This window comes from Dama dama, chromosome 16, assembly GCF_033118175.1.
Source record: "Dama dama isolate Ldn47 chromosome 16, ASM3311817v1, whole genome shotgun sequence".
NCBI lineage: Eukaryota > Metazoa > Chordata > Mammalia > Artiodactyla > Cervidae > Dama > Dama dama.
Genome location: NC_083696.1, coordinates 27,343,638 through 27,371,371, shown reverse-complemented (window position 1 = coordinate 27,371,371; position 27,734 = coordinate 27,343,638). Strand labels below are relative to the sequence as shown.

The following is a 27,734-nucleotide window of genomic DNA, read 5'->3' as shown; positions in this document are numbered from 1 at the left end:
ATTGGCAACGTGGTGCCCCGGTCCCGCCCACCCGGCCGATCCTAGGTGTGCACTGGGAAAGTTGCAGCATGACTCCCGGGCGTGACGGCTACGACTTGCGTTCTTCCCGCAGGTAGGGCAATGGTGGAGGACGCGACCGTTTTATAGAATGGAGACTGATGCACACTGGAAACATGTGCATCTCGACAGGGCGTTGTTACACAAGATGTTTCCCTTCATCGGTGTTCACCTCACTGTACACAGATGTGCATTTCCCCACGGGTAAACCAAATGCAACGCCAGGGCCTCAGTTAAGGTGTGGAGCCGTGAGTGAGCAGTGTCAAGGCTGCTTTACTAGGTATATTAAGGAAAGGAAAGGATATTAAGGAAAGCAAGCCTAGACATTAAGGCAATATTTTTTTAGTGTAATGGAGACCTGCACCAAAGCACCTTGGAGTCTGCAAAAATGCAGTCTTGGAGCAAAGACTAGGCTTGTTAAGTCTCTGAGATGGGTCACAAATATCTTCCTGTGGAATGTGCTCAGGTCTGTGCAACTCTTTGCGACCCCATGGACTGTAGTCTGCCAGGCTCCTCTGTTTGTGGGGTTTTTCAGCCAGAGGAACACTGGAGTGGGTTGCCGTTTCCTCCTTAAGGGGATCTTTCCTACCCTGGGATGGAACCTGTGTCTCTTGCAGCCCCTGCATCGGCAGGCTGATTGTTCACCACTACCACCACCTGGGAAGCCCATTTTAACACACATTCTGGATAATTATGCTCCTCACTAAAATTCTTGACCTGCCTATCTTCAGAGACCCTCCTATATCTCAGGGAAATACAGAGGCCACAGAATGGTCTGAGGAGCTGAAGCACTAGAGGTCAGTGCAGTTCACAGAAACCTTTCCTTTCTCCTTGAGTGCCATCTGCAGAGTTTTCATGAATTGTACTGCAGAAATAATGGTAAACAAACATACAGAGAGATATAACAAGAAAGGAAGAAAATGCCTGACAACCAGCTTTATAACTATTACATCTTAATGATTCCTGAATTGAAAACAAATTTATTTGCCTATTAGCCTGCTTACTTATTTAATATCACTGATTTGAGTCTCCCCAGCACCTTTTGGGTATGTTCATTAAAAACAAAAGGGAGGGGTACTCTTTTGCCCACTTCTGATGCCTATGTCAGAAGCTTTCTCTATCTCCTTTATACTTTAATAAAACTTTATTACACACACACAAAAAAAAAAAAAAAACCAAAGGGAATCCAAAGCCATGCAAATGACAGTTGATCACAGCATTGGAGCCAGGCTATGAAGAAAATTTCAGCCCTTGACAAATTGAGAGTAATTCAGTGTATAACTGCTTAGTATAGCCAATAATATATCCGGGAGTGGCCTGTGGGTGTCCAGGAGTCTCTGGAGGAGGCGTGGGTCAGGGGTGGCCTGCTGTAGGGTTGGGGGCACCGAGTATAGCAGTACATGCATGGGATCTTTTGAGGGAGGTCACCATTATCTGCATTACCTCCACCATAGTTTGGCTCCACATAAATAGCAGGGAGGGAACACAGCGCCACCCATCAACAGAAAATTGGATTAACAATTTACTGAGCATGGCCCCACCAATGAAACAGGACAAAGGCTACGAGTTTGGCCAAGAGAATTCACTGGTCATAGCAAACACCCTCGTCCAAAAACACAAGAGAAGTCTCTACACATGGACATCACCAGATGGTCAACACTGAAATCTGATTATATTCTTTGCAGCCAAAGATGGAGAAGCTTTATACAGTCAGCAAAAACAAGACCGGGAGCTGACTGTGGCTCAGATTATGAACTCCTTATTGCCAAATTCAGACATAAATTGAAGAAAGTAGGGAAGACCATTTGACTATTCAAGTATGACCTAAAGCAAATCCTTAACGATTATACAGTGGAAGTAGGAAATAGATTTAAGGGACTAGATCTGGTAGACAGAGTGCCTGTTGAACTATGGACGGAGGTTCGTGACATTGTACAGGAGACAGGGACCAAGACCATCCCCAAGGAAAAAAAAGTGCAAAAAAGCAAAAAGCAAAGGAGAACAGGAAAGATATACCCATTTGAATGCAGAGTTCCAAAGAATAGCAAGGAGAGATAAGAAAGCCTTCCTCAGTGATCAGTGCAAAGAAATAGAGGAAAATAACACAATAGGAAAGATTAGAGATCAATTCAAGACAATCAGAGATAGCAAAGGAACATTTCATGCAAAGATGGGCTCGATAAAGTACAGAAATGGTATGGACCTTACAGAAGCAGATATTTAAGAAGAGGTGGCAAGAATAAACAGAACTGTACAAAAAAGACCTTCATGACCCAGATAATCACGATGGTGTGATCACTCACCTAGAGCCAGACATCCTGGAATGTGAGGTCAAATGGGCCTTAAGAAGCATCACTATGAACAAAGCTAGTGGAGATGATGGAATTGCAGTTCAGCTATTTCAAATCCTAAAAGATGATGCTGTGAAAGTGCTGCACTCAATATGCCTGCAAATTTGGAAAACTCAGCAGTGGCCACAGGACTGGGAAAGGTCATATTTCATTCTAAACCCAAAGAAAGGCAATGCCAAAGAATGCTCAAACTACCACACAATTGGACTCATCTCACATGCTAGTAAAGTAATACTCAAAATTCTCCAAGCCAGGCTTCAGCAATCTGTGAACTGTGAACCTCCAGATGTTCAAGCTGGATTTAGAAAAGGCAGAGGAACCAGAGATCAAATTGCCAACATCAGCTGGATCATCGAAAAAGCAAGGTAGTTCCAGAAAAACATCTGCTTTATTGACTATGCCAAAGCCTTTGACTGTGTGGATCACAATAAACTCTAGAGAATTCTTCAAGAGATGGGAATACCAGACCACCTGACCTGCCTGTTGAGAAATCTGTATGCAGGTCAGGAAGCAACAGTTAGAAGAGGACATGAACAACTGAATGGTTCCAAATAGGAAAAGGAGTACGTCAAGGCTGTATATTGTCACCCTGCTTATTTAACTTATATGCAGAGTACATCATGAGAAATGCTGGGCTGGATGAAGCACAAGCTGGAATCAAGATTGCTGTGAGAAATATCAATAACCTCAGATATGCAGATGACACCACCCTTATGGCAGAAAGCAAAGAAGAACTAAAGAGCCTCTTGATGAAAATGAAAGAGGATAGTGAAAATGTCGGCTTAAAGCTCAACATTCAGAAAACAAAGATCATGGCATCCGGTCCCATCACTTCATGGCAAATAGATGGAATAACAGTGGAAACAGCAGCAGACTTTTTTTGGGCTCCAAAATCACTGTAGATGGTGACTGCAGCCATGAAATTAAAAGATGCTTGCTCCTTGGGAGAAAAGTTATGACTAACCTAGACGGCATATTAAAAAGCAAACTTTGCCAACAAAGGTCCATCTAGTCAAGGCTATGGTTTTTCCAGTAGTCGTGTATGGATGTGAGAGTTGGACTATAAAGAAAGCTGAGTGCCGAAGAATTGATACTTTTAGAACTATGATGTTGGAAAAGACTCTTGAGAGTCCCTTGGGCTGCAAGGAGATTCAACCAGTCAATCCTAAAGAAAATCAGTCCTGAATATTCATTGGAAGAACTGATGCTGAAGCTGAAACTCCAGTGTTTTGGCCACCTCATGTGAAGAGCTGACTCATTTGAAAAGACCCTGATGCTGGGGAAAATTGAAGGTAGGAGAAGAGGATGACAGAGGATGAGATGGTTGGATGGCATCACTGACTCAATGCATATGAGTTTGAGTAAACTCTGAGAGTTGGTGATGGACGGGTAGGCCTGGCGTGCTGCAGTCCTTGGGGTTGCAAAGAGTCAGACCCAACTGAGCGACTGAACTGAACTGACAGCCAATAAAATGACAGAAAAAAACCTGATCTGAGAATATATGTAGGGCATTCCTGAGATAGTTTAATTAAGAACATTTAGGTTATTAACTAGAAGTTGGAATGTGTTTTAATTTTCACATTCCTCAAATTGCCACCTTGTTCATTTTATCATCTGTCCAGACAGCCCAGATTAGAGCAGAACAGAGGGTTTCCAGACAGACATGTCCATGGGGGAAAAAGCTGGGGATTATAGGTCTAATTATTTTAAAATGATGTCTAAATTTAATGTCTAAAACTGAAAAACCAAGAAATCACAGCATAAACGTGTTAGCTGGAAATTCAGAAATAATATCAGAGGAAACCAAATTTCTGAAAATGGATATATCTGGGGAGCACAAATTGGTGATGCACAAGGCTATTTGATGTTCCATTTGTCTGCTCTGGAAATGGAGGGTATAACAGATTCAAACATGGCCACAGATTCTGAACACTCTTTGCACTGAGACGTGAGGATCTATGTCACCGCACTTCTGAGGGGCTCAGAGTCTGTTTTACCCTATAAAATATAGTGGAAATAACTGAGCCAGTTTCTGGGCTAGGACTTAAGACATCTGCTTCCTGCTCCTAAAATAGGAACAGGAAGAAAATGACTTGCTATGAAACTGAAAGTTATGTTGCTATGCTGTGAGGAAACTAATGGATAGGCTCCGAGTGAACAGGCCATTTTAGAAGTGGATCTTTAGTTCCAGCTGGGCCACTCCCATGACACTATATGGAGTAGAGATGAGCAGTCCCCAAAGTCCTGAAAAAGTTGCTTATCTGTGAGGAAAATGAACAAGTGTTAATAGGATGACTTGTTATGCAGCAATAGATAAGATGGTATAAATATAATGAACATCAAGAAAAGGTGGAGTTATTTATCTTGCTGAAAGGTGTTTGCCATTTTTCATGAAGTCTGAAGCCTTGGAAACAGGAATTCTGAATGACTCTTCAGTTACTTAGCTCCTCAGACCCTGTTTACTGAGCACCCAGTTTAAAACAGATATAGTTCTAGGTCATACTGACATAACAGTTAACAAACCAGGTGATATCCCAGCTTTCACAGAGTTTATATTTGATGAAGATGTAAATCAATAAATATGTAATTTCAGATACACCCATTATGGTTCAATGATAATCCCCTGGGACTTTATTATATAAAGCATAATTTTGTACAGAGCCCAGTTTGATAGAGGCTTATCTATCTTGAATCCTAGCCACGTTAATTTAATGAGGTATTAAATCTGTTTTCTAATCTGGACCCAGGGCACTGACTGCTAACTGTTACTATGTTATCTTTCAGGCACCTTGATTTTTCAAAACTTCTAATCTAACTAGAATTTGGGACTGAGGGGTCTGCCTCCATGAATTCCTGGAGGCTAAGGAAAGGAAAACTCTGCATTTAGCGTTCTTTTCTGGTCCTCACAGAACTCTCCCATAAAGCTGGTCTGAAATGTCTTGCATTTCAGTTAGCTTATTCATCAGGACACAAATACAGAACTGAAGGTTGACTTGTATTCAACCTCTTAGACAAAAACCACAAAATGGAGGTAAGGTGTATTTAATACAATCAGAAATATTTCAAGTATAATTTATATAAAACATAACTTGGAAAATATAAGTGCTCTGATGCATATATTTTAAAACCTCATGTCAAGAAATGTCCATTAGTTATTGAAGATGGAGGGCAAATATATACAAAGTATTTTGAGGGACTATCGTATGCTTCATTAAAACAAATGTTCAGGTTGTTTGAAGTAATTAGGTAAGAACAAATAGGAAATCTACAGAAAAAGAAAGCAATCAGAATGATATCCACCAGGTAAGATTTAGAATATTCCTTCACTCTGAATTCTTTGCCAGCTAAAATAATTTTCTAGATCACTCCAATTTCCATGGTGAGACTTCTTTACAATCAGTATCAAAACTAATGATGACATTTATTGTTTTGGCTTCACTCTCCTTTTGGCATCTTTATGTTTCTTCCGACAGTCCTAGAAAAACATAAAATCAAAAGCCCTTGTTAGGTGTGGCATGGCAGTTTCATAAATAAGACAGAGTGTGCATATTGTTATTCTGAGAGTAGGCTCTTCAGTCAAAGTCTCCAATAATTCCCTCATGTTATTTATATTATTTCTTATACTTCCTCCATTTTTCAATAAGTTATTGGAAATTCATGAAGCCATAAAATAAAGTCTTTGTTAAAAATAAAATAAGTTTCACAGTGTTCAGTAACTATAGAAAGTAAAATTTAGATTATTCAGTGACTGGGTTGTAGAAATCATTTTGGAAGTACTCACATGTATGTGGGATGTTCAGACTTTTGGCTTTATGTGCTTAAAATGGAAACTATAATTCAGTCTTTAAAAAAATTTCATCATTTCCTGTTACTTAAGCATGATGAGAACTCAGATCAGTCACTCAATGGAGCCACTCTTTAGTCTCCTTTCTGCACATGGGTGGATTTAAGTAAACAATTAAAACTTCCCTTCCAGCACTATTAATTTTGAGCATTTAAATCATGTTTTCAGTTAGCTCAAGTTTCATGCCTTCCTATATTCCTACACCAGGCAAATATTAATACAAAGGTAACATCATATCTATTTCAGGAGACAATTAACATGGCGATACTCACCATACGCAAATTGTTTGTTCTGATCTCCCAAGAATTCCTGCTAATATTGCTTCCCACTCCTCTCCAAAATAAGTCAGAACCTAGAAGGGAAAATAAAGAAGGGCAAGGCAGCACAGTATTATTAAAATAGACAATATTTTAGTGCTGGCATTATCAAGGTCTTCAATTCTAGTTAACACGATTCCCCACCCCCAGTTTATGCTAATTTTCAAAAATATTTTATTCTTTTAGAAAATGAAAATGTAGAATTGCTAGGATTTTTACTGTTTAAAACCATTTACTATGAGGTAACTTAGTTTCTGTTTGTGTTAGGCTTCAGAAATGAGTTCAATGGCCTCAGCATTTTCATGTGAACTTTCTTTTCTATTTTTGTTTTACTGAAGTATAGTTAATTCGCAATGTTGTGTTAGTTTCAAGTATACAGCAAAGTGATTCAGTTACACACAGTCTTTTCAGGTTCTCTCCCATTACAGTTTATTACAAGATATTGAGTATACTTCATGTGAACTTTTTAGGGTACTAAAAACTTACGAATTTTGTATGTCTAGCATCTCAGCAAGCCCCTGGAACAAAACAAGCCCTTGCTGAGGATAGCGAGTAAGTTGAGGTGATGAATGGGAAGCTTTCAGTTTCCCAGAGCTTTATGTCAACAAGCTTCTGTCTAACAAGAGGGGGCTAAAGCATATCACATTGCAAAGGATCAGAATTTTTCCCAATCAGTTCTTACTTGGATGCATGTTAGTATTAATATATCAGAATACACTATGTGTAAATAAAGATGTACTATATATACCATTTAATCAAAAAAATGACTTACCATGAAGTCTCTCATCATTCTTAGAGAAAAAGAAAAATCTAGTAGTCTCTTTCTCAGATAATGATACTTCTCTGAAGTGAGAAAGATAGAATTGGTCACTTAATTTCAACATTTAAGAAATGTTCACACTGTAAATATAAATGAACTATGCCTTATATATCTGTGCTTTGTGTCTTGCTCATTTTTTCCCTGAGTCAAAGTAATACCACCCTTTCTCTATTCAATATTCTTCGCCGCTACCTGTAACTTCGGTAACAAAGATTTAGGTACAAGCTCTATCTTCCCCATGCTGATTGTTAACACTCTCACCCAACCACTGCTACCCGTTTTGCTAGTGTTTCCTATGGGGTAGCAGCCAACAAGATGAAGCATCCTCTTCCAGACCAGGGACTTCAGCGGCAGGCTTTCTTCCCTCTGCATAGCATATCCCCCACCCAGTGCTATCCAAATCTCAAGGAAAAGAAACATGCTCCCAATGAAAAAAGACTACAGAACTCTCTTAAGGAGCCAAAAAAAAGAAAACTGTCTTGAAAAGCTAAACTTAAGATACTTCTATAATATCTCTAAAGCATGTCTAACTCAGACTTTATAAATTATGAACTATATCTGGACAGAAACACATTACTTACTCAGGGCTCTGCTTTTTGTCATCTGTTTCTTCAGTGACATCTTCCTCTTCTGAACTGCTGTCTTGGAAACGAGGGTCTCCCTGCCAGGCGATCTTCCCAGGTTTTACTGCTTCAACTCTATAGGTCTCTATGTCATCAAGACAATGAAAGATGATACAACTGTAACCTAAAGCCCAAGTATTTATGGACATATTCACTTGTTTACTTTCACCATGCATACATATTTCTACATTTTGAATATCTTAATCATTAATTCAAAACATGCAGTATCTTTTTGATTTTCAAATATTGAAAGAAACTTTTATTTTTTGGCATTGCTAGAGTGATCTCATAAGGAATACAGTAATACTATAAAAAGATATAAAAACTGAAGGTTTATAAATGAGCAATACAATTTACAAGAAAGAGCAAAATAAGTGTGACACCTGTGCTAGCATTGAGGAGTCTAAGCTACAACATGATGCAGTGAAACCAGTTTGCCTTCCTGCTTATTCATAAAGGAGACAAGGAACATATCTTTACATTTTCAATTCCCCAAACTTACTTCTAAAACTGCTGAAAAAACTGCTGCTAAAAGATGTGGATGGTCACTTCAAAAGTCCTCACAATTTCCAAAGCACATAAAACACATCTCCCAGGTTGCTCAGGTATCTTAGCAATCATTTCAAGGCCAATTTCTCACACTTGGCTCTCAAAGTTAGAAAATTAAAACATCTATATCATACCAACTCTGTTCAACAGTTTAGGACTGACCTTGGTACTCAGGTGTTTCAAACTTTTAGACTATATGTCGGACTTTGGAGGTAAACCTCTTGAAGTGGAATGGAAAATTGTATATACCGGTGCTATACTTTTCTCTAGGTTCTGGCAAATCTCCAAGGATAAAGTTTGAAACAGCTGGTATATTGATGACACAGCATATTTGTTTAGAGCCAGGGTTACATATTTCTTCTGCTAACAAACAGCACTGGCTTTCCTGAAGTTATGGCTTCTCCAACTGCATCAAAGATGTAAAGCTATTTAAATATACAACTTCTTAAACATATTTAAATATATGACTATTTCTACTCAACAGAAGAAGGAATGTTGCCTATTATTCTCTGGCTTCCCTTCAAATGGCAGCTATCCAGAAGTTTGCTTCCAAATTCAAGAACCGTTTCTTACTGTGTTAAACATAGCTCTAGGCACATTACATTTATGGTTACGTAATGCTGACTGAAATACTGTTCATTTAGATAGAGAAGAGAATACTGCCTTTGGCTAATGTTAAATCATCACCATTACAGGAGACTCAATTAAATTCAAACTGCATGAAATGAAAAAGTAAAAACAAACAAAAATGTACCTTCCTTTTCATCTTTGGCGTCAGACTCAAAAAAGGAAAATGTGAACCCGCTGGTTTGTTCATCCTGAGTCATCAGAGCTGGAGTGTCCTGGACTACCTCAGCTTTCTCTCCATCAGAGTCCTCATTCCAAGGTGTGTTATCTTCCTTTTCACTAGTATCTTTTACAGTTTGGAATATTTGTTTTAAATCCGTAGCAATGTTATAATACATTTCTTTAGACACCTCAGGGAGTTTCTCAGCTTCCTCCCTTTTCTTCTTTCGTTTTGCTTTACTGCGTTGACATATACAGAGATCACAAAAAAGTCAATGTTTGGAAAAATTCCAGAAATCAGGAAATAAAAATACCTTGGATAACATTAGTCCCATTTTTTTCAACCACCAAGAGGACCCACATATACAACTCACAAGGGCAGAATCTTAATCAAAAAGCTTTTAATAGACAAAATTATTTCAGACAGCTCCAAGTATTAAACATGAATCATATTCTCCTCTCTTACCCTCTGAACTACACTTCAGAAATTACACCTAAGATATCAGCTATGAGTAAGAAAATTACTTAACTGCAATGGGCCTCAGTATCCTCATTTGCAAAATGAACCAGGTTAAACCATATGACTTTTAAGATGCTATCAAATAGTAAAATTGTGAGTTTTATGATACTGGCATTAAAGGATTTAGTCATAATTCTGTTGTAGAAATGCATTATAAATATGTTAAGTCTAGTCTGTCTGGGATGAAATTTTTCTGTTTCCATCAACCTGCTCTACATTTAGGGATATGTTTTTGTTTTTGGTCTTAACCACAGTTACACAGCAGTCTCCAATACTGAGTTTTTAGATAGTAAAAGATTAAAATCCTTTTTTTCTATTAGAGTCTATTCTATTTATTAGGCCAAATATTGTTTTACCTAAAATAATAATGTCCTAAATGATCATCTTACTGGTGGAGACGATCTTATACAGAAAAACTTTTAATACTTCATTAAATAAACCATAGGCTGTTAAGTCAAATATGCCTCCTATGAAACTGAGCTCCAAGATCAATGAAACACAATGTAGTGGTTTTAAAAGTGGTTTACAGGTCTTTTGATACTTCAAAATGGAGGAAGTAGAAGTTAATTCCTCCATCCCTTTCAGTGTGGTCTGTTCTTAATGACCTCTTTTAAGGAACAGAGTAAGGCAGATGTGATTGTGTACAACTACTGAAACTAGGGCTATAGAGTGCACTGTGGCTTTCCTCTTGCTCTCTCCCCTTCCCTAATCACTGGCTTTGGAAGAAGTCAGATACCATGTTCTGAGGGCACCCAAACACCCAAAAGGAGAGGTCAACAAAGCAAGGAACTGAGGCCCCCTGCCAGCGGTCAAGCATGTGAACCATCTTGCAAGCACGCTGCAAACTTTCAGAGGCTATAGCCCCAGGTGACATCTTGACTACAAACCTCTTGAGAGCCCAAGCCAGAACTACCTGGTGAAGTGCTCCCAAATTCCTGACCCACAGTAATTGGGACCTAATAAAGTTTTAGTTTCAAGCTCTTGGTTTTGGGGCAATTTTTTACATAGCAATACCTAACTGATACATATTTTGGTCCCTAGAAGTGGGGTACTGCTATAAAAGCCCAAAATGTAGGAATGACTTCAGAGCCCACACAATAAGCAGAAGTTGGAAGGAGGGTGTTAGCAAAAGCATGAGAACTCCCTGAAAAAAACTGTTAGTAGAAACTACATGACTATTGAGGCTTCAAGTAAGGCCTTGCAAAAAAGTGAAGTAAACGCTATTGGAAAATGGAGGAAAGGAGATCATTGTAATATAGTGGCAGTAGGCTTAGTAACACTGTCGCCTTTATTAACTGGGAAGTAAAAAATGCACTTAATGAGTGGGTGATCTAGCAATGGAGATGTCCAGGAAGGTGTTGAAGGAATTTTCTGATTTCTTCTTGCTGCTTACAGTAACATATAAGCAGAGAAAGTGAAACTAAAGAAAGAAGTTTTTTTTAATAAGGAGCTAGGACCTCATGGTTTTGAAGACTCCTATTCTCTAGAAGGCAAATAACATAAAATTTAATATCTTCTAAGCAAAGAACAAATCTATTTTCTCAGGAAAATATAGTGTAAAGCAGGTTTTGGCAAAGTACACCCATGGATGAAATGCAAGCTGCTGCCTATTTATGTATAGACTGCAAGTTAAGAATAATTTTTGTAGTTTGAAGTGACTGGAAAAAACTATATAAAAAGATGGCTTCATAATAGGTACAAATTACATGAAATGCAAATTTCAGTGTCCTACTAATAGTTTTATTAGAACACAGCCTACCTTATTTGTTTTATGTATTATGTATGGCTCCATTTCTGCTATAAGGACAGAGGAGAGTCACTGCAAGAGAGACCATCTGGCTGCAAAGCCTAATATATTTACTATTGTTATCTGAAGAGAAAAATTTGTACACTAGTCTAATTATTAATATAAAGCAAAATTCTTTGTTGAGAACCTAGATATAGCTCAGCAACTCCAACTGTTAAAACAAGAGGGCTACTTATGAGTTTAAAGGTATTATTTCTCAGCAGTCCCGGCAGATTTTTGGCTTTTGTCTAATAAAGTGAACCCCAAAAAGATTCACAGGAGACCCAAATACTTTAAGACAATTAAAGGAACAGAAACACCACTAGATTTGACAGGTAGGTACAGAGACATTCCACAATGAAGAGGCTTGTATGGTCTGAATGTGATTCTTTTTAAAAGAAACTTTTAATTTTGGAATAATTTTAGATTTACAGAAAAACTAGAAACAGATTTATAGAAAAACTAGGAATAACCTTCACCTAGTTTCCCCTCATAGTAGCATCTTACATAGGTATGAAACAATTGCCAAATCTAAAAGATTAACACAGGTACCTTACTAGTAATTGTAGCAGTTTAATTTACCTTTCTTTTGGTTTATCATCCTGCTTTCTTTCGTAAGTGGCATGGTCATGCCTTGTTGGATCATAATGTATGATGTCCCTATTTAAAAAAGGAGAGTGATAAGTTGGAAGGGACAAATCAGAGTATAAATCCAAAAAACTAATAGCAAAACATAATGCAAAACCAGGACAATTCCACTTTTGAACAAGACAAAAGCATAAATATCAAGTAAGTATATCAGGAGCTCCTTAGAAGCAATTATATTTTAAATTACCCAGTTCTGAGGGGATCTTCAAAAATTTTTTAAATATTATTTTAAAACAGGAAAATATATATAGATAAAATGATATACTATTGGGATTTGTATAAAATACAAATATTCAGTGGGGAAAGTAGGGGGGAGTGAGTAAAAGTATAGAAGAGAAAACTGGTCACAGGTTAGTGATTAGAGAAGTTGGGTGATGGTACACAGGGGTTTCATTACACTAGTCTCCCTAAGTTATATATTCTCCATAATAAACTGTTACATTTATTAATATTTAAACAATTGTCCATTTTTTCAGTAATAATAAATACAGAAAAAATTTTAGATTAGTTTCTTGAAGTGAATCACTAGGTAAATATAATATTAAGAGTCTGATACATATGCTAACTACTCTCCCCAAGAAGTTGAAAATGGCCTAATTTTGTGGCAAAGGAAGAGAGAAGAGTGAGATGAAACATAAGACATACTTAAATTTCTTAGCAGCTACTGATCCTTTGCTTGTAGAATTGCTTAAGCTGATCTGCAAAACACTCTGCACAACATTCAGGGCTTTCAATTTTTCTGCAGCAAGCTCTTCCTCCTCAGCAGTTTTCTTTTCATTTATTTCTTCGAGGGAAGAGGATAATTAGTAATCTTCTGGCAAACATAACTTGAGAAATCTCAATAATCAAATATTTATCAAGCACTTAAACATGTGCAAAGCACATTAAGATAGGAAGAACAAAAGCTAAACCTTGTTTTGCTATCCTCTCTGTCCCTAAGCCCCTGATGTCACAGTGAATCCAGAAACTGCATGACCAGGAAACAAAATTCCCATTTCTACTTATAAAAATGAAATATGAAATCAATGGCTTTCAGTGGCAAGTCTAAATTTTTAAGGTAAAGATTGACAAATTAATAGAGCAAGATAGTAATTACAAAACTAAAGATTCTTTGATTTTTTGTAACAATCTAAAAATTAATCTAAATTACATGTAAATCTAACAGTGAAAGACAATGAAAGGTGGTGATTTTACTGACTATTAACATGGTACGCTAGCAGACAGTTACTTTAGCTTTTAAACTCAGTAATAAATATCACAGGAAGAGAGACTACACACAGGGTATTGTGGAATCCTATAGGCTGGTTTTCTTATTTACTAAAAACAGACAAGTATCAGGGAACAAAGTTAAACATTTAACAATCAGTTTGGATTATAAGAGAAAACATAAAAGAAGTCTGAGCCTTAAAGACCTTTTCAAATTACTGTAGGATATAAACAACTAAATAACAGAAATTAACAGAATAAAATACTGATTTGCATAAGTTTTCTATAGAGATGGCCCAAAAGTATCTAAGGGTTCAAAAGAGGTAGGGATTATGTTCAGTTGGATTAAGAAATGTTTTACAACCTAGGTATAGTCTAAGGTAGGAAAGACAAAGTAGTCCCCTGAGGAAGGAAGAGAGCATGCTAGGAAACAAAATGAATATGTACTGAAATAAAAAACTGCAAAGAGTTTACACTGCATTAGGCTAAACCATATGAAACTGCTCATATTCAATGATTTCTGACTTCAAAAAGTGGCAATTTAAATTTTATCCTAATATCGACAATTAGGCAGTAGAACAGAATGTTAGGAAGAGCTCGGTATATTGGTAGGCTGCTTACCTGCAGGACGGTCTTTGTGCAACACACAAAAAATTCAGTCTCAAAGGTTCCCAAGGAACCTCTGATACAGGCTCTTCCCAAGGTTCGTAAGACCCTATGGCTTTAGCCTTTTTTTATACATGAATATTTTCCACATGTGGGTAATCTTTGCTCCTGACTTTTCTGCTGAGCTCCCAATTATTCTTTCCTCAATGCCTGATGCATATTTCTCACAGGTCTATCTAAAGTTGAAAAGCAGAACAGTCAGGAGCAAAGATGACCCAGATGTGGAAAATATTCATGTAAAAATGAAAGCTGAAGCCACACAGACTACAGAACCTTGGGAAGAGCCTGTATCTCAAAGCAAATGGAAAATTTAGGAACCAAGAATTATGAAGAAAACAAGGAAGTTATAGTGCAATAGAAGCAAAGGGAAGAGACCATTTCAAGAAGGATGATCAACAGTAACAAATGCCACAGGCAGGCTGAAGGGTGAAGCTTGAGAAGATGCCACTGCATCTGGTAAACCAGTTATTCACAGCTTTGAGGGAACTCATGCTAAAGAGTTATAAATATGAGACAGACAAAAGTGGCAGGAGTTAGAAAGCAACAGCTATAGCTTCTTGACTAATCCCAAGAATCTATCCATTCCTACATTATCAACATGGAATCTGAGTGAAAAGTTCTGAAACAATAAGTTGGTATGGATCCTAGAGAATTTACTCTCAGAATACTTGTTTTCAGAAATGTATAATATACATAATCATCACCTCAAAGAATTGAAAGTATCATATCCAGAGACTGTACTTTCAATAAAATCAACTGCTTCTAAATTAGATGCAATTTATTTTTCATTTCAGGCTTAGAACTGAAAAAAAAAATGGGAATGGCAACTAAAACTGGCAGGGTTGAAGAAATGGTTTTTTGAACCTATGAGACCTAATTATGTCTGTAGAAAGAGCGAAGAGATAGAAGAAAGTTAAGTGTGAAGATGCAAATAAGAAAGGAGGGAAAGGGAGGTATAAATGGAGAAGATCAAGATGCAGATTAGATAAACGCAGGAAAGAAGAAAAAAGAAAGGACAGAGTAGTTCTGAGGTTGGAAAGGAAAGCAGGGAGCTACTTGAAGTGGCCATCCTCTTGGTCAAATAGGAGATGAGGTCTTTTGCAAAGGATAAGAGCAGAAGATCTTGTAAAGAACGTTTGGAACCGCTGCTGATGCTTCCGATAGCATCAGTGCTGTTAAATATATTCAAATAAGAATGAATTTAAGTAGAGTGACATTCAATGATACATTGCTTTAAAAAATCAGCATCGAGCATGAACACTTTCTTTAAGTAAGCCAGGTCTTACACAACCTCACAAGGACCTGTTGACCTATTGCCAGGTAGGGTCCTTGACTTCTAACACCAGGAACGGGATGAGGGAAGATGGTACCTTTGGTAGATGCTATTATTCCTGTCTTTTCTGGCAGCTTCAGGTAATTAAAATTTTATAAATAAATTAATATGTACAAGTGTTACATGTACATATAACACACCATGTACATGTAACACTCCGTGTGTTACATATACATAAAACACTTCTCTATGTGTTAAGTGAAGATGCTAGATGAGTTTATTTCTTAAGGTATGCCAGCTATGACATCAGGACTGTTTGTTTGGACAATGAGTCATTTACCTTCATGTTCGTCTTCACTATCACTTTCTAGAAATCGGGAGTCCATGCGAAATCTGTCATCAGTGCCAAAGCGAGACTGCAAATTCATGAGCTAAAGAAAAAACACAAAGACAACTGACAGTCGCATTCCCAAGAAATTACTTATAAACAAGACCCTCCAAGTATATTTCCCACGCTGTGAAATTTACTACATTAATGCTTGCATAACCTCACCTACCCATGAACCAAACAAAGAGGGCCATGGAGGTCTCAATCTCAAAATAAAAACCTTAATGTTACAGTTTGGGCAAGGTCTGCCTTCATTAACCTAGATTTAAGGACTATGTTGAAAAAATAAGGGCATGTTACAAATTTTTTTATTTTCAGTCTTCACTAACCTTCTGTCCAGCTCTGCCCTCAAACTGAGGTTTAATTCTGAACCTGTTATTGTCATCTTCGGAACAAGATTCCTCATCATCGCTGCTGTCAAACAGCTTCCCAGAGGCTCTACCCATGGACTCCTGTTGCATAAGGACAGAAATGTTTATTAATAACCAAGACAATCAGTATTTCCCTCATTATGCAATTTTCCTCCTTACACTTAAGCAACGACTCAGATGCATATCCCAGGAAACAGTGTGGTGGTTATAATGGAAACTCTTGACTCAGTGATATTTACATGGCCCCTTGGGTCTCCAGAGGCTCCTAATGCAGCCTGAAAGGGGGGCAGTTATTATATGTAAGAACATTTTCTGCATGGTTTCACTAATATTGATGTCACTTTGCAGAGGACAGATTTATGTGGGAGAAAATCTCTAAGGCCCCTGTAGCATCCATGAGTGGTGGTCTGGGGAGTTTTGTGTTTCATTGTGGCTCCCAGAGGAAATTTTATGTTGAGCGCAGCAGTTGTGGGCAGGTTTTGGTATGCAATATGCAGAAATGGATCTGCACAAGTAAAGGCATGCCCCTATGGACATTTTAAATTTCTTACTTTTACCAGTTCCTCTCCTGGATGGTTTTGCTCCCGAGTGGATGTCTCCTCTGTTTCACTTTCACTATTGGAACCAAAGATGATGTGCGTCGGCTTGTCCTTTGGATGACCATCCTAGAGTGGTTATCAAAAGCATTACCTTTAAGACAACCTCTCATCTCCTTCCCCAAGTAAGTCTATTTCCCACCCTATTTTTTCCCTAGTGAATGCCGCCATCATCCCAAGATAGAAACTTCTCGCTTTCCATTTCCTGTTGATCACCAAGTCCCAAGGGTTGGGCCTTCCTGCTATTTAAAAAATATATTCCCACAGTCACTGCCTTGGTTCTGGCTCAAAACCCCCTAAAGGCTGTCTATCCCCACTCCTTTATTTGTCCCATTGGATTTGTTGTTCTCACCACGTCCTGAAGCATTTGCCCCAAACAGAAGTTGGCAAACTTTCTCTGTCGAGGGCCAGAGAATAAATATTTTAGGCTTTGCAAGCCACATATAGTTTCAGTTCTATATTCTTCTTTTTAAAACTCTTTAAAAATGTAAAAACCATTCTTAGCTAGGAGGCTCTTTTAAAACAGGACATGGGCTCGTTTGCCAATTCCTGTTCCAACACAACTAATCTTTCCTCCCTTGCTTTCAGTCCTTTAGTCTTTTCCCAGACTTAAGAATAAACTCCAGCCCTGTAACCTACTTATCTCTCTCACTTCTCACCACCTTGTACTCTATTTAGTCAGTTATTGCAAATATTCACTTTTGTACAAACTGCTGCCTTATCTTATAATGCCTTTCCTCTCTCTTTCTACCCTTTTGCCTCTGCCAGACCAATTTCTACTGAGTTTTTCCAACTAGACTCAGGTCAGCTGGGGAAGTACCCACTCCCCGGCACTGCCAACAAACTGGTCTGCTTCCTGGCAGAGCACGTAGGCACACTTCTTTCCCATTGCATGGAACCGAACTGTGAGCCAACACTGCCTGATAGTGATCTTTCCTATAAATCGAACACTTACTGTAAAGGCCTGGAACTTTGTGGGAACTTAACAAATTCTTGAAAAAATAAATAAAGTCCCATTATAGTAAATCTTCGTAAGACGCGACTCACTTGACAGGAGATATATATGGCAATTGAGATGTATTAGTACACATCACTTAACTATATCAGTAATATTTTCTAAAGCAATATCCAGATATACTATATAGACATAAGGACATAAAACACAAACATTCAGCTCTAAAGGGGCCTGCCTACCTTTGTGGGAAAGAAAGAGACCAGACCTGGAGAGAGTTCTTAGTAAATTCCTAGACTGAAAATATACTCACCAAATTTGCCAGAGCATTGTGAACCAACTTCTTTTGGACTTCTTTGGCTTTCTGCCTTGCCTCTAAGGCTGCCAAACGTTTCTGATTATCTTCAGCATGCTTATCCTTAGCATTAACATCTGATGAACTATTAACAGGAAGTGGGAAGTCAGGTTTGCTTCCCTCGGAGTCTCTCCTTGAGAAAACCTCTGGTGGTTTCTCAGGGGCCTGGGAGCTGCACAGATCAGGCCTTCTTTCAGAGCCTTCTCCTGACTGTCCAGTCCTGTGGCAACAGTCTTCATCAAGGCCTCTGCTGGGAGTCTTAGTACCACAACTTAAAGATTTCTTATCTTTCAGTGGCAACAGACTAGAAATAGGATTTCTATTTCTCTTTTCTGAACAGTTAGGGGACACCACTTTGTGACTCTGGCTCGCAAAAGACTCTCTCTTTTGAGGCTGAATTTGGTTTGCATCATTTGCCTCCTTTCCATGTTGGAAAGGAGTCTGTTCATTTGATAGGCCATTAGCACATAGGGACCATTTTCCCATGGACATGTTCCTCGGTTCCTCAAGTTTCAAGGAAATTTGATCTTTATTAATATTATTAGAAGCAACACTCTCTTGCAAGGATTTTTTCACTGATTCCTTTCCATAGAGACAGCCCACTCCTTTGAAAGCCTGAAATTTTGGCTTTAAGGTATTTTCCTTTGGTTTCTGTTTTCCATGTGGGTTCTCTCTTCCTTCTAAAAGAGAAGCCACAATCTCCTCAGGGTGAATACACTGCTGGCCTCTGCGGAGGCTACCTGGAGTCCTTTGGCTTTTGGAGGCCCTGTCACCCTTGGCAGTGGTTTCCTGGCCATTGCTCTCAGTCTTTTCTTTTCGAGCCTCCTGGTTACTGCCAGCCAACTGTTCCAAATCAGCCAAAGTCAGATTCACACGGAGACAGTTTTCCATCAAGGTGTTATACTCCTTATCTCCTTCACACGCAGTCGATTCTGATACAGAATCAGCATCTTCACTGCTGCTGGACTCAATCAGAGATTTACAACTAAGAGGCTTAACTCTGTGACTGAGGGCTATCTCTACTTTGTTTTTTCTTTTTTGTTCTTTAACACAGCCATCAGAAAGATCATACTTTTTTCTGTTTTTCAAGTAAGTCTTCTTGTCCATAGACTTTTCTCTTTGTGAAAAATCTACACCGTTTTCGATCTTACCAGAACTTTTTTTCATTGCAATGATTTCATCTGTATCTCCTGAATCAGAGTCACAACCATTTTCCATAACATTATTTTCACTGTTGAGGCAAGAGACACTGTTTTTGAGGCCTAAACCTGTTGAAGTATGAAATTTGTGAAAATCAGATTTAAAATCATCCCTTACAACTTCAAAGGGATCATTTTCAAATTCATCTGAGGACCATGTAGTTTTCTCTAAGTTTTCCTCTCTTGCAATCATTAGTCTCAATTCATCTTCAGAATCAATATCATCATCAGATATGCTATTTCTGTTTTTGGTAGTTTCTAAACCAGAAGTCTGAAAAAATACATTTTTAAATTTCTGATGATCAAAATCAGTTATACTGGGTGATTTAGGAGTAATGGAATTATGAGGTGTTTTTTGTGCAACCTGTTGTATTAAATGCGGACTCTGCATTACGCTACTAGGTTTTGATCTCATGGTTAGAAATGCAGTAGAACCCTCATTCTTCTGCACTTTTATTATCTTCTTGGCAGGGCTGTGAAAGTCAGAGAATTCTCCTCGCCGTTTCTTACTCATAGGATCATTCCCTCCTTCCAGTTCCCAGGTGAGGCTGGATATAGGGACAGCATTTGTGAAATCCTCCCCTATCTTCTTTAAGTTGTGGCAGTATTTTGAGGGATCATACTTCATGATGTCACCAACAGTCAAGGAACAAAAAAAGGCACTAGGTTTTAGAAAAACCTATCAATCTGGTGAAGCAAAAGAATACTGTTTAATCTTGAGCAAATCATTGATTCATTTTACCCTCAGTTTCCAATCAAACAAAAAAGGATTTCATTAGGTAACTCAGGGTCTTTGGAACTGACATGTCTATGGCATGTCCAGAGTGAAAACCAACGATCATCAATCACTATTAACTGGAAGAAATTACTTGGGTTGTATATGTATATTACAGCAAACTGATTTAAGATTATATTCTAGGTACTTTTCTATATGTCTGAGAAATCTATTTACTGCTAACATCATAAAGCAGAGTATAGAGGGGAAGTCAGAGGGGGAACAACTAGACACTGAGCGTTGGTTATCTCAAACCTGAGAATCAGAGATTCTCCAACATTTTGATCACTCCTGTCTTTTCAATGCTGGCTCATCTTAGACCTGATTCTCTTAGCTCAAACATCTACTTCACATTTTACTCACTCACTGAATTCTTGCAGGTCTTTCTTAGAAGGCTAATAACTATCAGATCTGTTTTGTGCTAACCCTGTCCAGAAAGATTCTAGTCAATGTCAGTGGCATTGGCTGATTTCCTAAAACATATGAATAGACAAGCATAAGTTGCTTTAATCTCTCACTCCTGAAAAGTTCCTTTGTTCACTTAGTAACTACTGAATACCTGACTAATTATATGTGAAGTGTGTCACATAGTGTCTATTATCTCTTGGCTTTACACTATCATTTCAAATCCTCCTCTCTGCTGTCAAAAGGCTACTTTTACGACTGCACTGTGTTCCCTGGCCCTTCCTTAGTTCCTCTGGAAATGGCTTTGAATCCATGTCAAATGAGAGGAATGATATATAAATTAGTAAATAAAATTGCTGGCTTAACAAGCATCATTTGTATCACTTACTTGTATAAAACGTCACTACATTTTCTCATCCTCTAATTGTTTCATACATGTAGGTAAGTGGATCTTACCTTACAGAGAAATTGGGAACATAAAAACTCTTAAACATCTAAAGATTTACTGACAGCAGCAGTGAAACTCCAAAGATACGAAGTTAACTTCTGCAAGTATCCATCACTGTAGTCAACAATAACTTCTCTGAAAGGCCAACTGCTAAGGATATTTTATGTTTACGTTCATTCTTCAGATGAAGGACAGGTAAGACTCTTCCAAATTTACTCACAACCCAATTCTAAAAGAAAAAAAAGGATATATTTATTATACTTGTCACAAACAGAAAAGATTAACCATTCTGCATAAATATAACTTACAAAAAAAGAATACAGAAAGAAGGAAAATTGGGGTAGTTGTTGATCCCATATAAATCACATAGGAAGGTACAAAAATAATAGCCATTAAAAAGGCAAACTTGGGACCTGATTGGACTCCTCACCACCTCTATTCCCCTCAGGAGACTTGCCTCCATGTGGGTTTTTATTTCTCTTTCTAAAATGGGGGAAACCTGTGCTTTCCCAAGAGCTGTAAATGCACTTGGAAGATCATAAAGCACTATTCATGTTAACTGCTTCAAAGCAAGAGAGGAAAAAAAAAGCAATTGCTTTAAACGTGATGTTCATGGTCATTTGGTCTCAGGAATTGGTTCTTAGGCTACTCAGCCTACCAGGGGTGACATACTTTGTGTCCTGGTACTTCTGTTCCTGGCACAGCTTTCACATGGAAATCCACCGTTTTCATCTTTTCTAACAAGCTGGTGTTGCCTGTTGTTGATATTCCTTTCTTTGCTTTTGCTTCTTCTCTCTCTCGGGCCAATCTGAATCAAAGAAAAAATACAAATAAGAGAGTTAAAATAACCAATCACACTATTAACCACACTTCTGTCTTGTTTTCTCATACTATAAAGCTGTTTAACTTCATAGGTATCATTTGGGGTCTCTCAGCTTTTCCCTTTCAACTTATGTACTTTTGGCATTTTATCTATTTTTAATCCCTTCTCTTTGTTGTGGGGGAAAAGGTCTCTTCTTTCAGAGTCTAATCTGCTAAATCTTGAATATTACTACTCTCATAATGAAGAGAATGCAGAATAGAATGCCAACTCAACCTTCCAATTCAAACTCCCTATCTGATTCGAGCCTGGTCAACTGTGCTGACCAATTCTCATTGGCCTCTTTGCCTCTGGTGTGGCTCTTTTATGTTTCAACTTCCAAGATTCCCACTCCACAGGCAGATGTGCACAGGCACTCAAAGGCAGCATCACTGCGTGCTCACCCTGCTCAGGGTGAGAGCCCCAGTTCTTGCCTATAATAGGCACCAACGTACTGCTGAATGAAAGCTGCATGGCTACCCTGTTCACAGAGGCCGACAGCTGAAGAACAAAATCCTCACCTTCGTCTCCAGACTAGTTCCACAAAATTTGATTTAGACCTTATTTTTCCTTGTGGCATTTCTTTGCCTGAGAACAATCTTAAAACTCTCTTGGTCACTTCATTTGTACATTCCGAAAATGTCTCCTATTTTGAAAGGACCCAAACTCATACAATCTTTTCTCCCCAAGGATACTTTTAGGATCTTAAAATGCTTTAATAGTTTTTACATTGCCTTGTTCTTAAATTTTAAGCATAATTAATCTTATGCGTCTCTTACAGGGATCCCTATTATCTTTATGTTTTTGTATGACACTTTCACTAACAGTTTAAAGTTAACATAAGCAATTTGGTACCATCTATTAAAATTTTAAGTGTGCTTAACTCCATGACATAGCAACTCCTTTTGTTGACATACACACCAGAGGGACCCCTGTACATATACAGAAGATATCTTCAAGGGTCATCTGTTATCAAAAGGAAGTGGAAATGGTCTAAAGGTCCATGAGTGGGGGATGATTAACTAGACTGTGGCACATTTTCTAAAATAGTACTAAATAGGTATTACAAAGAAGGGGGAAGACCTACATCATCATAAAAGGTTGTGTCTAAAAAGCTGCAAATAAGTACATATTTTTGTAGGTTTAAATACACATATATAAGAGCATTACATTATCTTCTTTGGTGGGGTCTGGGGTCATAGGGAGTCTCAGTTAAGAAGGATTTTAGCTCTACCTATAATGCATAAATTTGCTAAAACTGCAATAATATGTGATAGTTTCAAATCAATTAAGTGAACATATAAAATCACTTACAATATTAAGAAATTAGTGTGTTAATGTTTGGATTAAATCAAATACAGCAAACCTTACCTGTGCAAAAAACTTTCCTTTGCTAGCTGAATTTGCAGTGTCCCACCTTTCCATTTTGTTTTATTTAAAACAGACATACCTATAAAGCAAAGAATTAGTACCCAAGTACATAGCAATGCAAAAATATATTTCAGCATGTGCTTTTACTAATTAGTATGAAAAAAAGAAAACTTGTTTATCACAAACACACAAAGGAAAGAGAATAAGGAAAGTGAGACCGGAAAGAGGAGGCTTAGGTCCAATTCTTATCTTGACCCCTTATTAGATTCTTATATTCCCTATTGTCTCATATAACTGTAAGATTTGAATGAGGCAAATGTGCAAACCTTAAAGCAAAATTTGTCATTTGTTTATAAAGTAATGTCAGAAATCTCTGGCAAATGGTTGGTATTTATTTAACATATCATTGTTATTTGCCATACTAAAACTATAGATTAATGTAATTTTCTTAGGGAGAATCAGAGGACACTGGAATCCTACAGCTCCTCATTCTTATTTATCACCTCATACTAATTATCACCGCATAATCTGCAAACATACTAGCACAAGCAACTAAACTGTGTTTGAACTACTGTACCGCAGTAGCTGATTTTTCTCAGTATCTGCTATCAGCTTCCTTAATAATTACCACTAAGAGAAATTTCTGTGAGACAGGTACTATGCTAAGTACAAAAGTATTATTCAATTTCATATTCATAGTAATATTAAGAAACAAGCAATATCTTGGTCATACATCAGATAAACAAACTGGGTCTTCTACTTTAAATAAAACTGCTAGGTCACACAGAACTGTGTTCTTAAAACTGCAATGTACTTGTCATATGTTTCCCAGCTGGACAGATGATATTACAAAAGGCCAATGGCCTTCCCTCTCTATTAGCTTGTTTCCTACTCGGTGTCTTTTGACCTTTCAGTCTCCAAATAATTAGAATGTATTTCTACATTAGTGGCAGTATGAATTACCTCTCACTCTTTGTTCACTGAAGGCCACAGCTGGTCCTCGGTTTTCTTAAACTTATTGATAGATAATTCATAATTTCAAGGATATGATCTTATAAGGGCATAATGTAAAGCCCTCTTCTAATAGCATTTATTAACAAGAATTATTTGCCTGAGGAATGAACACCCTGAGGAGCGGGGTATGGCATACTATCCAGTAGGATATAGGTAACATGCAGTTTCTATTAAAGCATGGTCCTTTGTCCACAATATTTGAGAATGCCACTTTTGAGCAAACTCATTGGTAATGTGCTACCATATGTCATGCATTATGGAATGAATCTAAATATTGAACTGCAGAATATCAGAATTCTATTCATCATGGTTGCCCCTCTCAATGACGTAAAAGTGGCTGTTTAGATTTAGAATCAAAGTTATTCCAAATTAAACAGTGACAGGAAATGGTAAATGGTATAGAAAACATTCATTACATTTTTTCAGGTCTGCTTCTGTTACTCTGATGTTGATATACGCAAAGACTTTCTGTGGGTTTCCTAAAAAAGAAAAAAAAAATTTTAAATTCTCACCCAGAGAATAATGTAAAATGACGTCTAAATTTAAAAAAGACCTCTTAGAAAATTACTCTTTCAAAAAAAAACCTTGTTTATTTTTCATTGGCTACAAAGATTGCAAATTTTAAAGATTATCTAAATATTTTAAAAGGAAATATGTATGAGAAAAAGGTCAAGCAGTCAGTTAAGGAAACATTTTGCATGTTTATACGTTAGTGGTATTCTAACAGGACACTTAGTAATTATTAGAATTTTAGCTCTGAAAATTTAAAGCAACATGCTTCAGAAATTGGATATTTGGGAATTCCCTGGAGGTCCAGTGGTGAGACTTTGGGCTTTCACTGCAGAGGGCAGATTCAATCCCTGGTCAGGGAACTAAGATCCTGCAAGCTACATGCTCCCTCCCCACCAAAAAAGGCGGGGGAGGGGGGGTGGGGAATGTTTGGGAATTTAGAATTTTTTTATTTCATACATAATACCTCCAGGGCATATGTGCTGGGATGGGGTTAGTACTATACTATCACAATGAAATAACATCACTTTCAGTGTTCAGGGCTAACATTCATCTTTGGGGGTTCCTTTATTTTGTGATATTTGACTTGAGTTATATTTGCTTTAATTACCTATGAAGAACTCTCAATTTACCTTGATCATCTTTCCGAGTGATGATCTCCACACCAGAAACTTCTCCAAATCTGCTGAACTGATTCTGCAGGTCTGCCTCAGAAATATTCTGCCCAAGACCACCCACAAAAAGGCGTTTCATTTCTCTGTTGTCTTTCATCAAGGCTGGACAAACACTCAGGGTGTTCTCCTGGAAAAAAATTTCTACCTAGAGTTCTTTCCCTTAAATCTAAAACAAACAAACAACAACAACAAAATAAAACTCAAACCAACCGACAAACCAAAAAACCCTAAACTCCTTTTCCTGAACCTTCTATGCCAACTGGTTGCCTGGATTTGTGCTTCCCTTCCTATTGTATTGTTCCCAACTTTATTCCTGAAGACTGTTCACACACTACATCCTTGTTCTTCATGAATGCATTTTGGAACAGTACCTCTACACACAGACGCGGGTGCAGATGGACATCGCTCTAAATGACCACTATATTACACTCTACTCCTCTTGAGTTTACTAATCCATACTATTAGGTGTTTCTCCTTTATTCATTCACTTTAATAAACCGACAGAAATGGGATGGGACATATTAACCTCTACAGGATCTTCCCAACCGAGGGATGGAACCCAGGTCTCCCAGACTGCAGGCAGATTCTTTACGCTCTCCATCTTCAAGCTTCTTATAGTCAAATGAGAAGTAAACAAAGGCTACAACTGCAATACTACATTACAACAGAAATACATACAAAGTGGTTTTCAGGCACAAAAAGAACAACGGATATCAAAGCTAATACAGATTTTTTTTCTTTTTAACACTATGAGCCAGCGTTGCACGAAGTAGTTTGCAGGCACCTTTTTTCAGATTAGCAGGAGAGGTGAAGTCATTTTCCCAATGTCATTCAGAGAATTAGCGGTGAAGCTAACTCAAATCTAATTTCAGAATCCGTAATTCTTAACGCTGTACTAGGGAGGTTGTTGGATTAGAAGGGACTCAGGAAAACTCTTCCAGAGATACTGGGATTTAAGGCCTATAATGCCTCTCTCGCTTAGTGCTCAGCTCCCAACAAGCCCCTCCCCAGCAGCTGACAGACTCCGCACACACGGAACCCCAAAACAAACGCCAAAATGCCAGAGCATGGGTCGAGATCTAGGCGTGAGCCACGGCCTATATCTTCCGGGTAGCTTCCTCTGTCCCAAACCTACCCACCCCATCCTTCTTTGTCTGAGAAGACTTGAACACGAGCACGGTGAAAGTAGGCCAATTAGCCCCTTCCCATCCCAGGCCCCAAGCCCCGGGCTCACCACTTCTTTTTCTACATCCATCGCGGCTTGCAGGTCTAAATTCTAGTCACGTGTCCCAACAAGTACCCTATCTCTTTCTTCCTACTGGACTTCCAACCCAGCCTCCTCAGGTTCCAATACTACGCTCAGTTTCCCAGTGTTCTTTATTTCGTTTCGTCTTCCGGGCAATCGCGATGACCCCGTCCCCTGCCTCTAAGTCCGCAAAAGATCCCAAACTAAAATTCCCTAATTCATACAGAAGAGGGTTATCACCTCATCTCCTGGATACGGTCGGCGGAAATGAGGAAGGGGAAGAAATACAAAGAGGCTCCCTCATCAAGTGCTCGCGGAACCGCCTCTTCCGTGACTGGGGCTCCAAGCCTCCACCAGGTCGGGGTGGGTATTTGCGCCCTTGGGCTTCGAGAGGGATTTCAGCTCTCTTGAAGCGTAAGGACTGCTGGAGAACAGCTGTGGAAAACTGCGCAGGGTTGGCAACGAGCCGGAGACACTTGCGTGACCGAGTTATAGGCGCGGGAATTGCGCGTCGTTCCCTTGCCTCCCCCGCCGAGTTCCGGAATGGTTCGCTCCAGGAGCGCGCGAGGCTTCAAGAGCCAGACCTGGCGCGCCCAAGTCAGGCAGCTTCAAGTCAGCACAGCTCCATGGAGTCCCAGCGGGCAAAGGCCCGCGCCTTGGAAGCCGAGATCACTGCCTTGAGGCGGGCGTGCATAGAGACACAGGCGCCCGGGGATGACGACTCTCAAGTTCGGTACGTGGTATTCCTCAGATCTGGTGAGGCGAGTGACGATCTCTTTACTAGAGGCGCCCCGGACCTCCCCACAAACTTTTCCGGAGCACTTTACGTGGGCTGGAACTCATCTGTCTGTAACAACAGGGGTGCAAGTGATAAGCCCACGCATGGGCTCCGTTGTAAACATATTACTATATATTAATTGATTAAACCGCAGTCATTTCAAAATATTCTCTTTCTCTTACTAGTAACAATCAGGGTGAAAGTCTTGGTTATCTCCTTAGTAATCTTCCCTTTACTGATGATGAGCAGTATCTAGTTGTTCTTCAGTCGCTCAGTCCTGTCCGACTCCTTGCGACGGCATGGACTGCAGCACGCCAGGCTTTCCTGTCCTTCACCAACTCCTGGAG

At 38.6% G+C, this 27,734-nt stretch overlaps 2 protein-coding genes and 1 long non-coding RNA gene across 8 annotated transcripts in view; 2 read left to right on the top strand and 1 right to left on the bottom strand.

Moving 5' to 3' along the window:
- Positions 1 to 16: 16 nt before the first annotated feature.
- LOC133071191 (uncharacterized) lies at positions 17 to 16,064 on the top strand. 2 transcript variants are annotated; one of them, XR_009696376.1, is made up of 3 exons: positions 17 to 112; positions 9,340 to 9,447; positions 15,818 to 16,064. It is a non-coding gene; the product is annotated as an uncharacterized LOC133071191 (long non-coding RNA). The 2 variants fall into 2 exon arrangements; XR_009696375.1 differs by having other exon boundaries at positions 46 to 112; positions 9,257 to 9,447.
- Positions 5,435 to 26,980, bottom strand: NOL8 (nucleolar protein 8). Of its 5 annotated transcripts, none has more exons than XM_061163632.1 (17): positions 26,850 to 26,980; positions 25,322 to 25,529; positions 24,596 to 24,658; positions 23,166 to 23,244; positions 21,608 to 21,743; positions 21,096 to 21,164; positions 18,067 to 19,938; positions 16,757 to 16,870; positions 16,164 to 16,286; positions 15,787 to 15,877; positions 12,947 to 13,085; positions 12,236 to 12,313; positions 9,316 to 9,587; positions 7,971 to 8,097; positions 7,342 to 7,412; positions 6,525 to 6,604; positions 5,435 to 5,883 (listed from the first exon to the last, which is right to left on the bottom strand). In XM_061163632.1, the coding sequence occupies exons 2-17, from the start codon at positions 25,458 to 25,460 to the stop codon at positions 5,830 to 5,832; spliced, it is 3,507 nt and encodes a 1,168-aa protein (XP_061019615.1). In that variant the 5' UTR covers positions 25,461 to 25,529; positions 26,850 to 26,980; the 3' UTR covers positions 5,435 to 5,829. The 5 variants fall into 5 exon arrangements, 4 of the variants coding, with proteins under 4 accessions (XP_061019615.1, XP_061019616.1, XP_061019614.1 ...); XM_061163633.1 differs by having other exon boundaries at positions 25,322 to 25,490; positions 26,850 to 26,896; XM_061163631.1 differs by lacking the exon at positions 26,850 to 26,980 and adding an exon at positions 26,598 to 26,826.
- Positions 26,975 to 27,734, top strand: part of CENPP (centromere protein P) — a 229,252-nt gene continuing 228,492 nt past the window's right edge. The window contains exon 1 of the mRNA XM_061163641.1: positions 26,975 to 27,342. Coding sequence (XP_061019624.1) covers positions 27,236 to 27,342 — 107 coding nt within the window. The 5' untranslated portion in view covers positions 26,975 to 27,235. The remainder of the gene's footprint in view (positions 27,343 to 27,734) is intronic.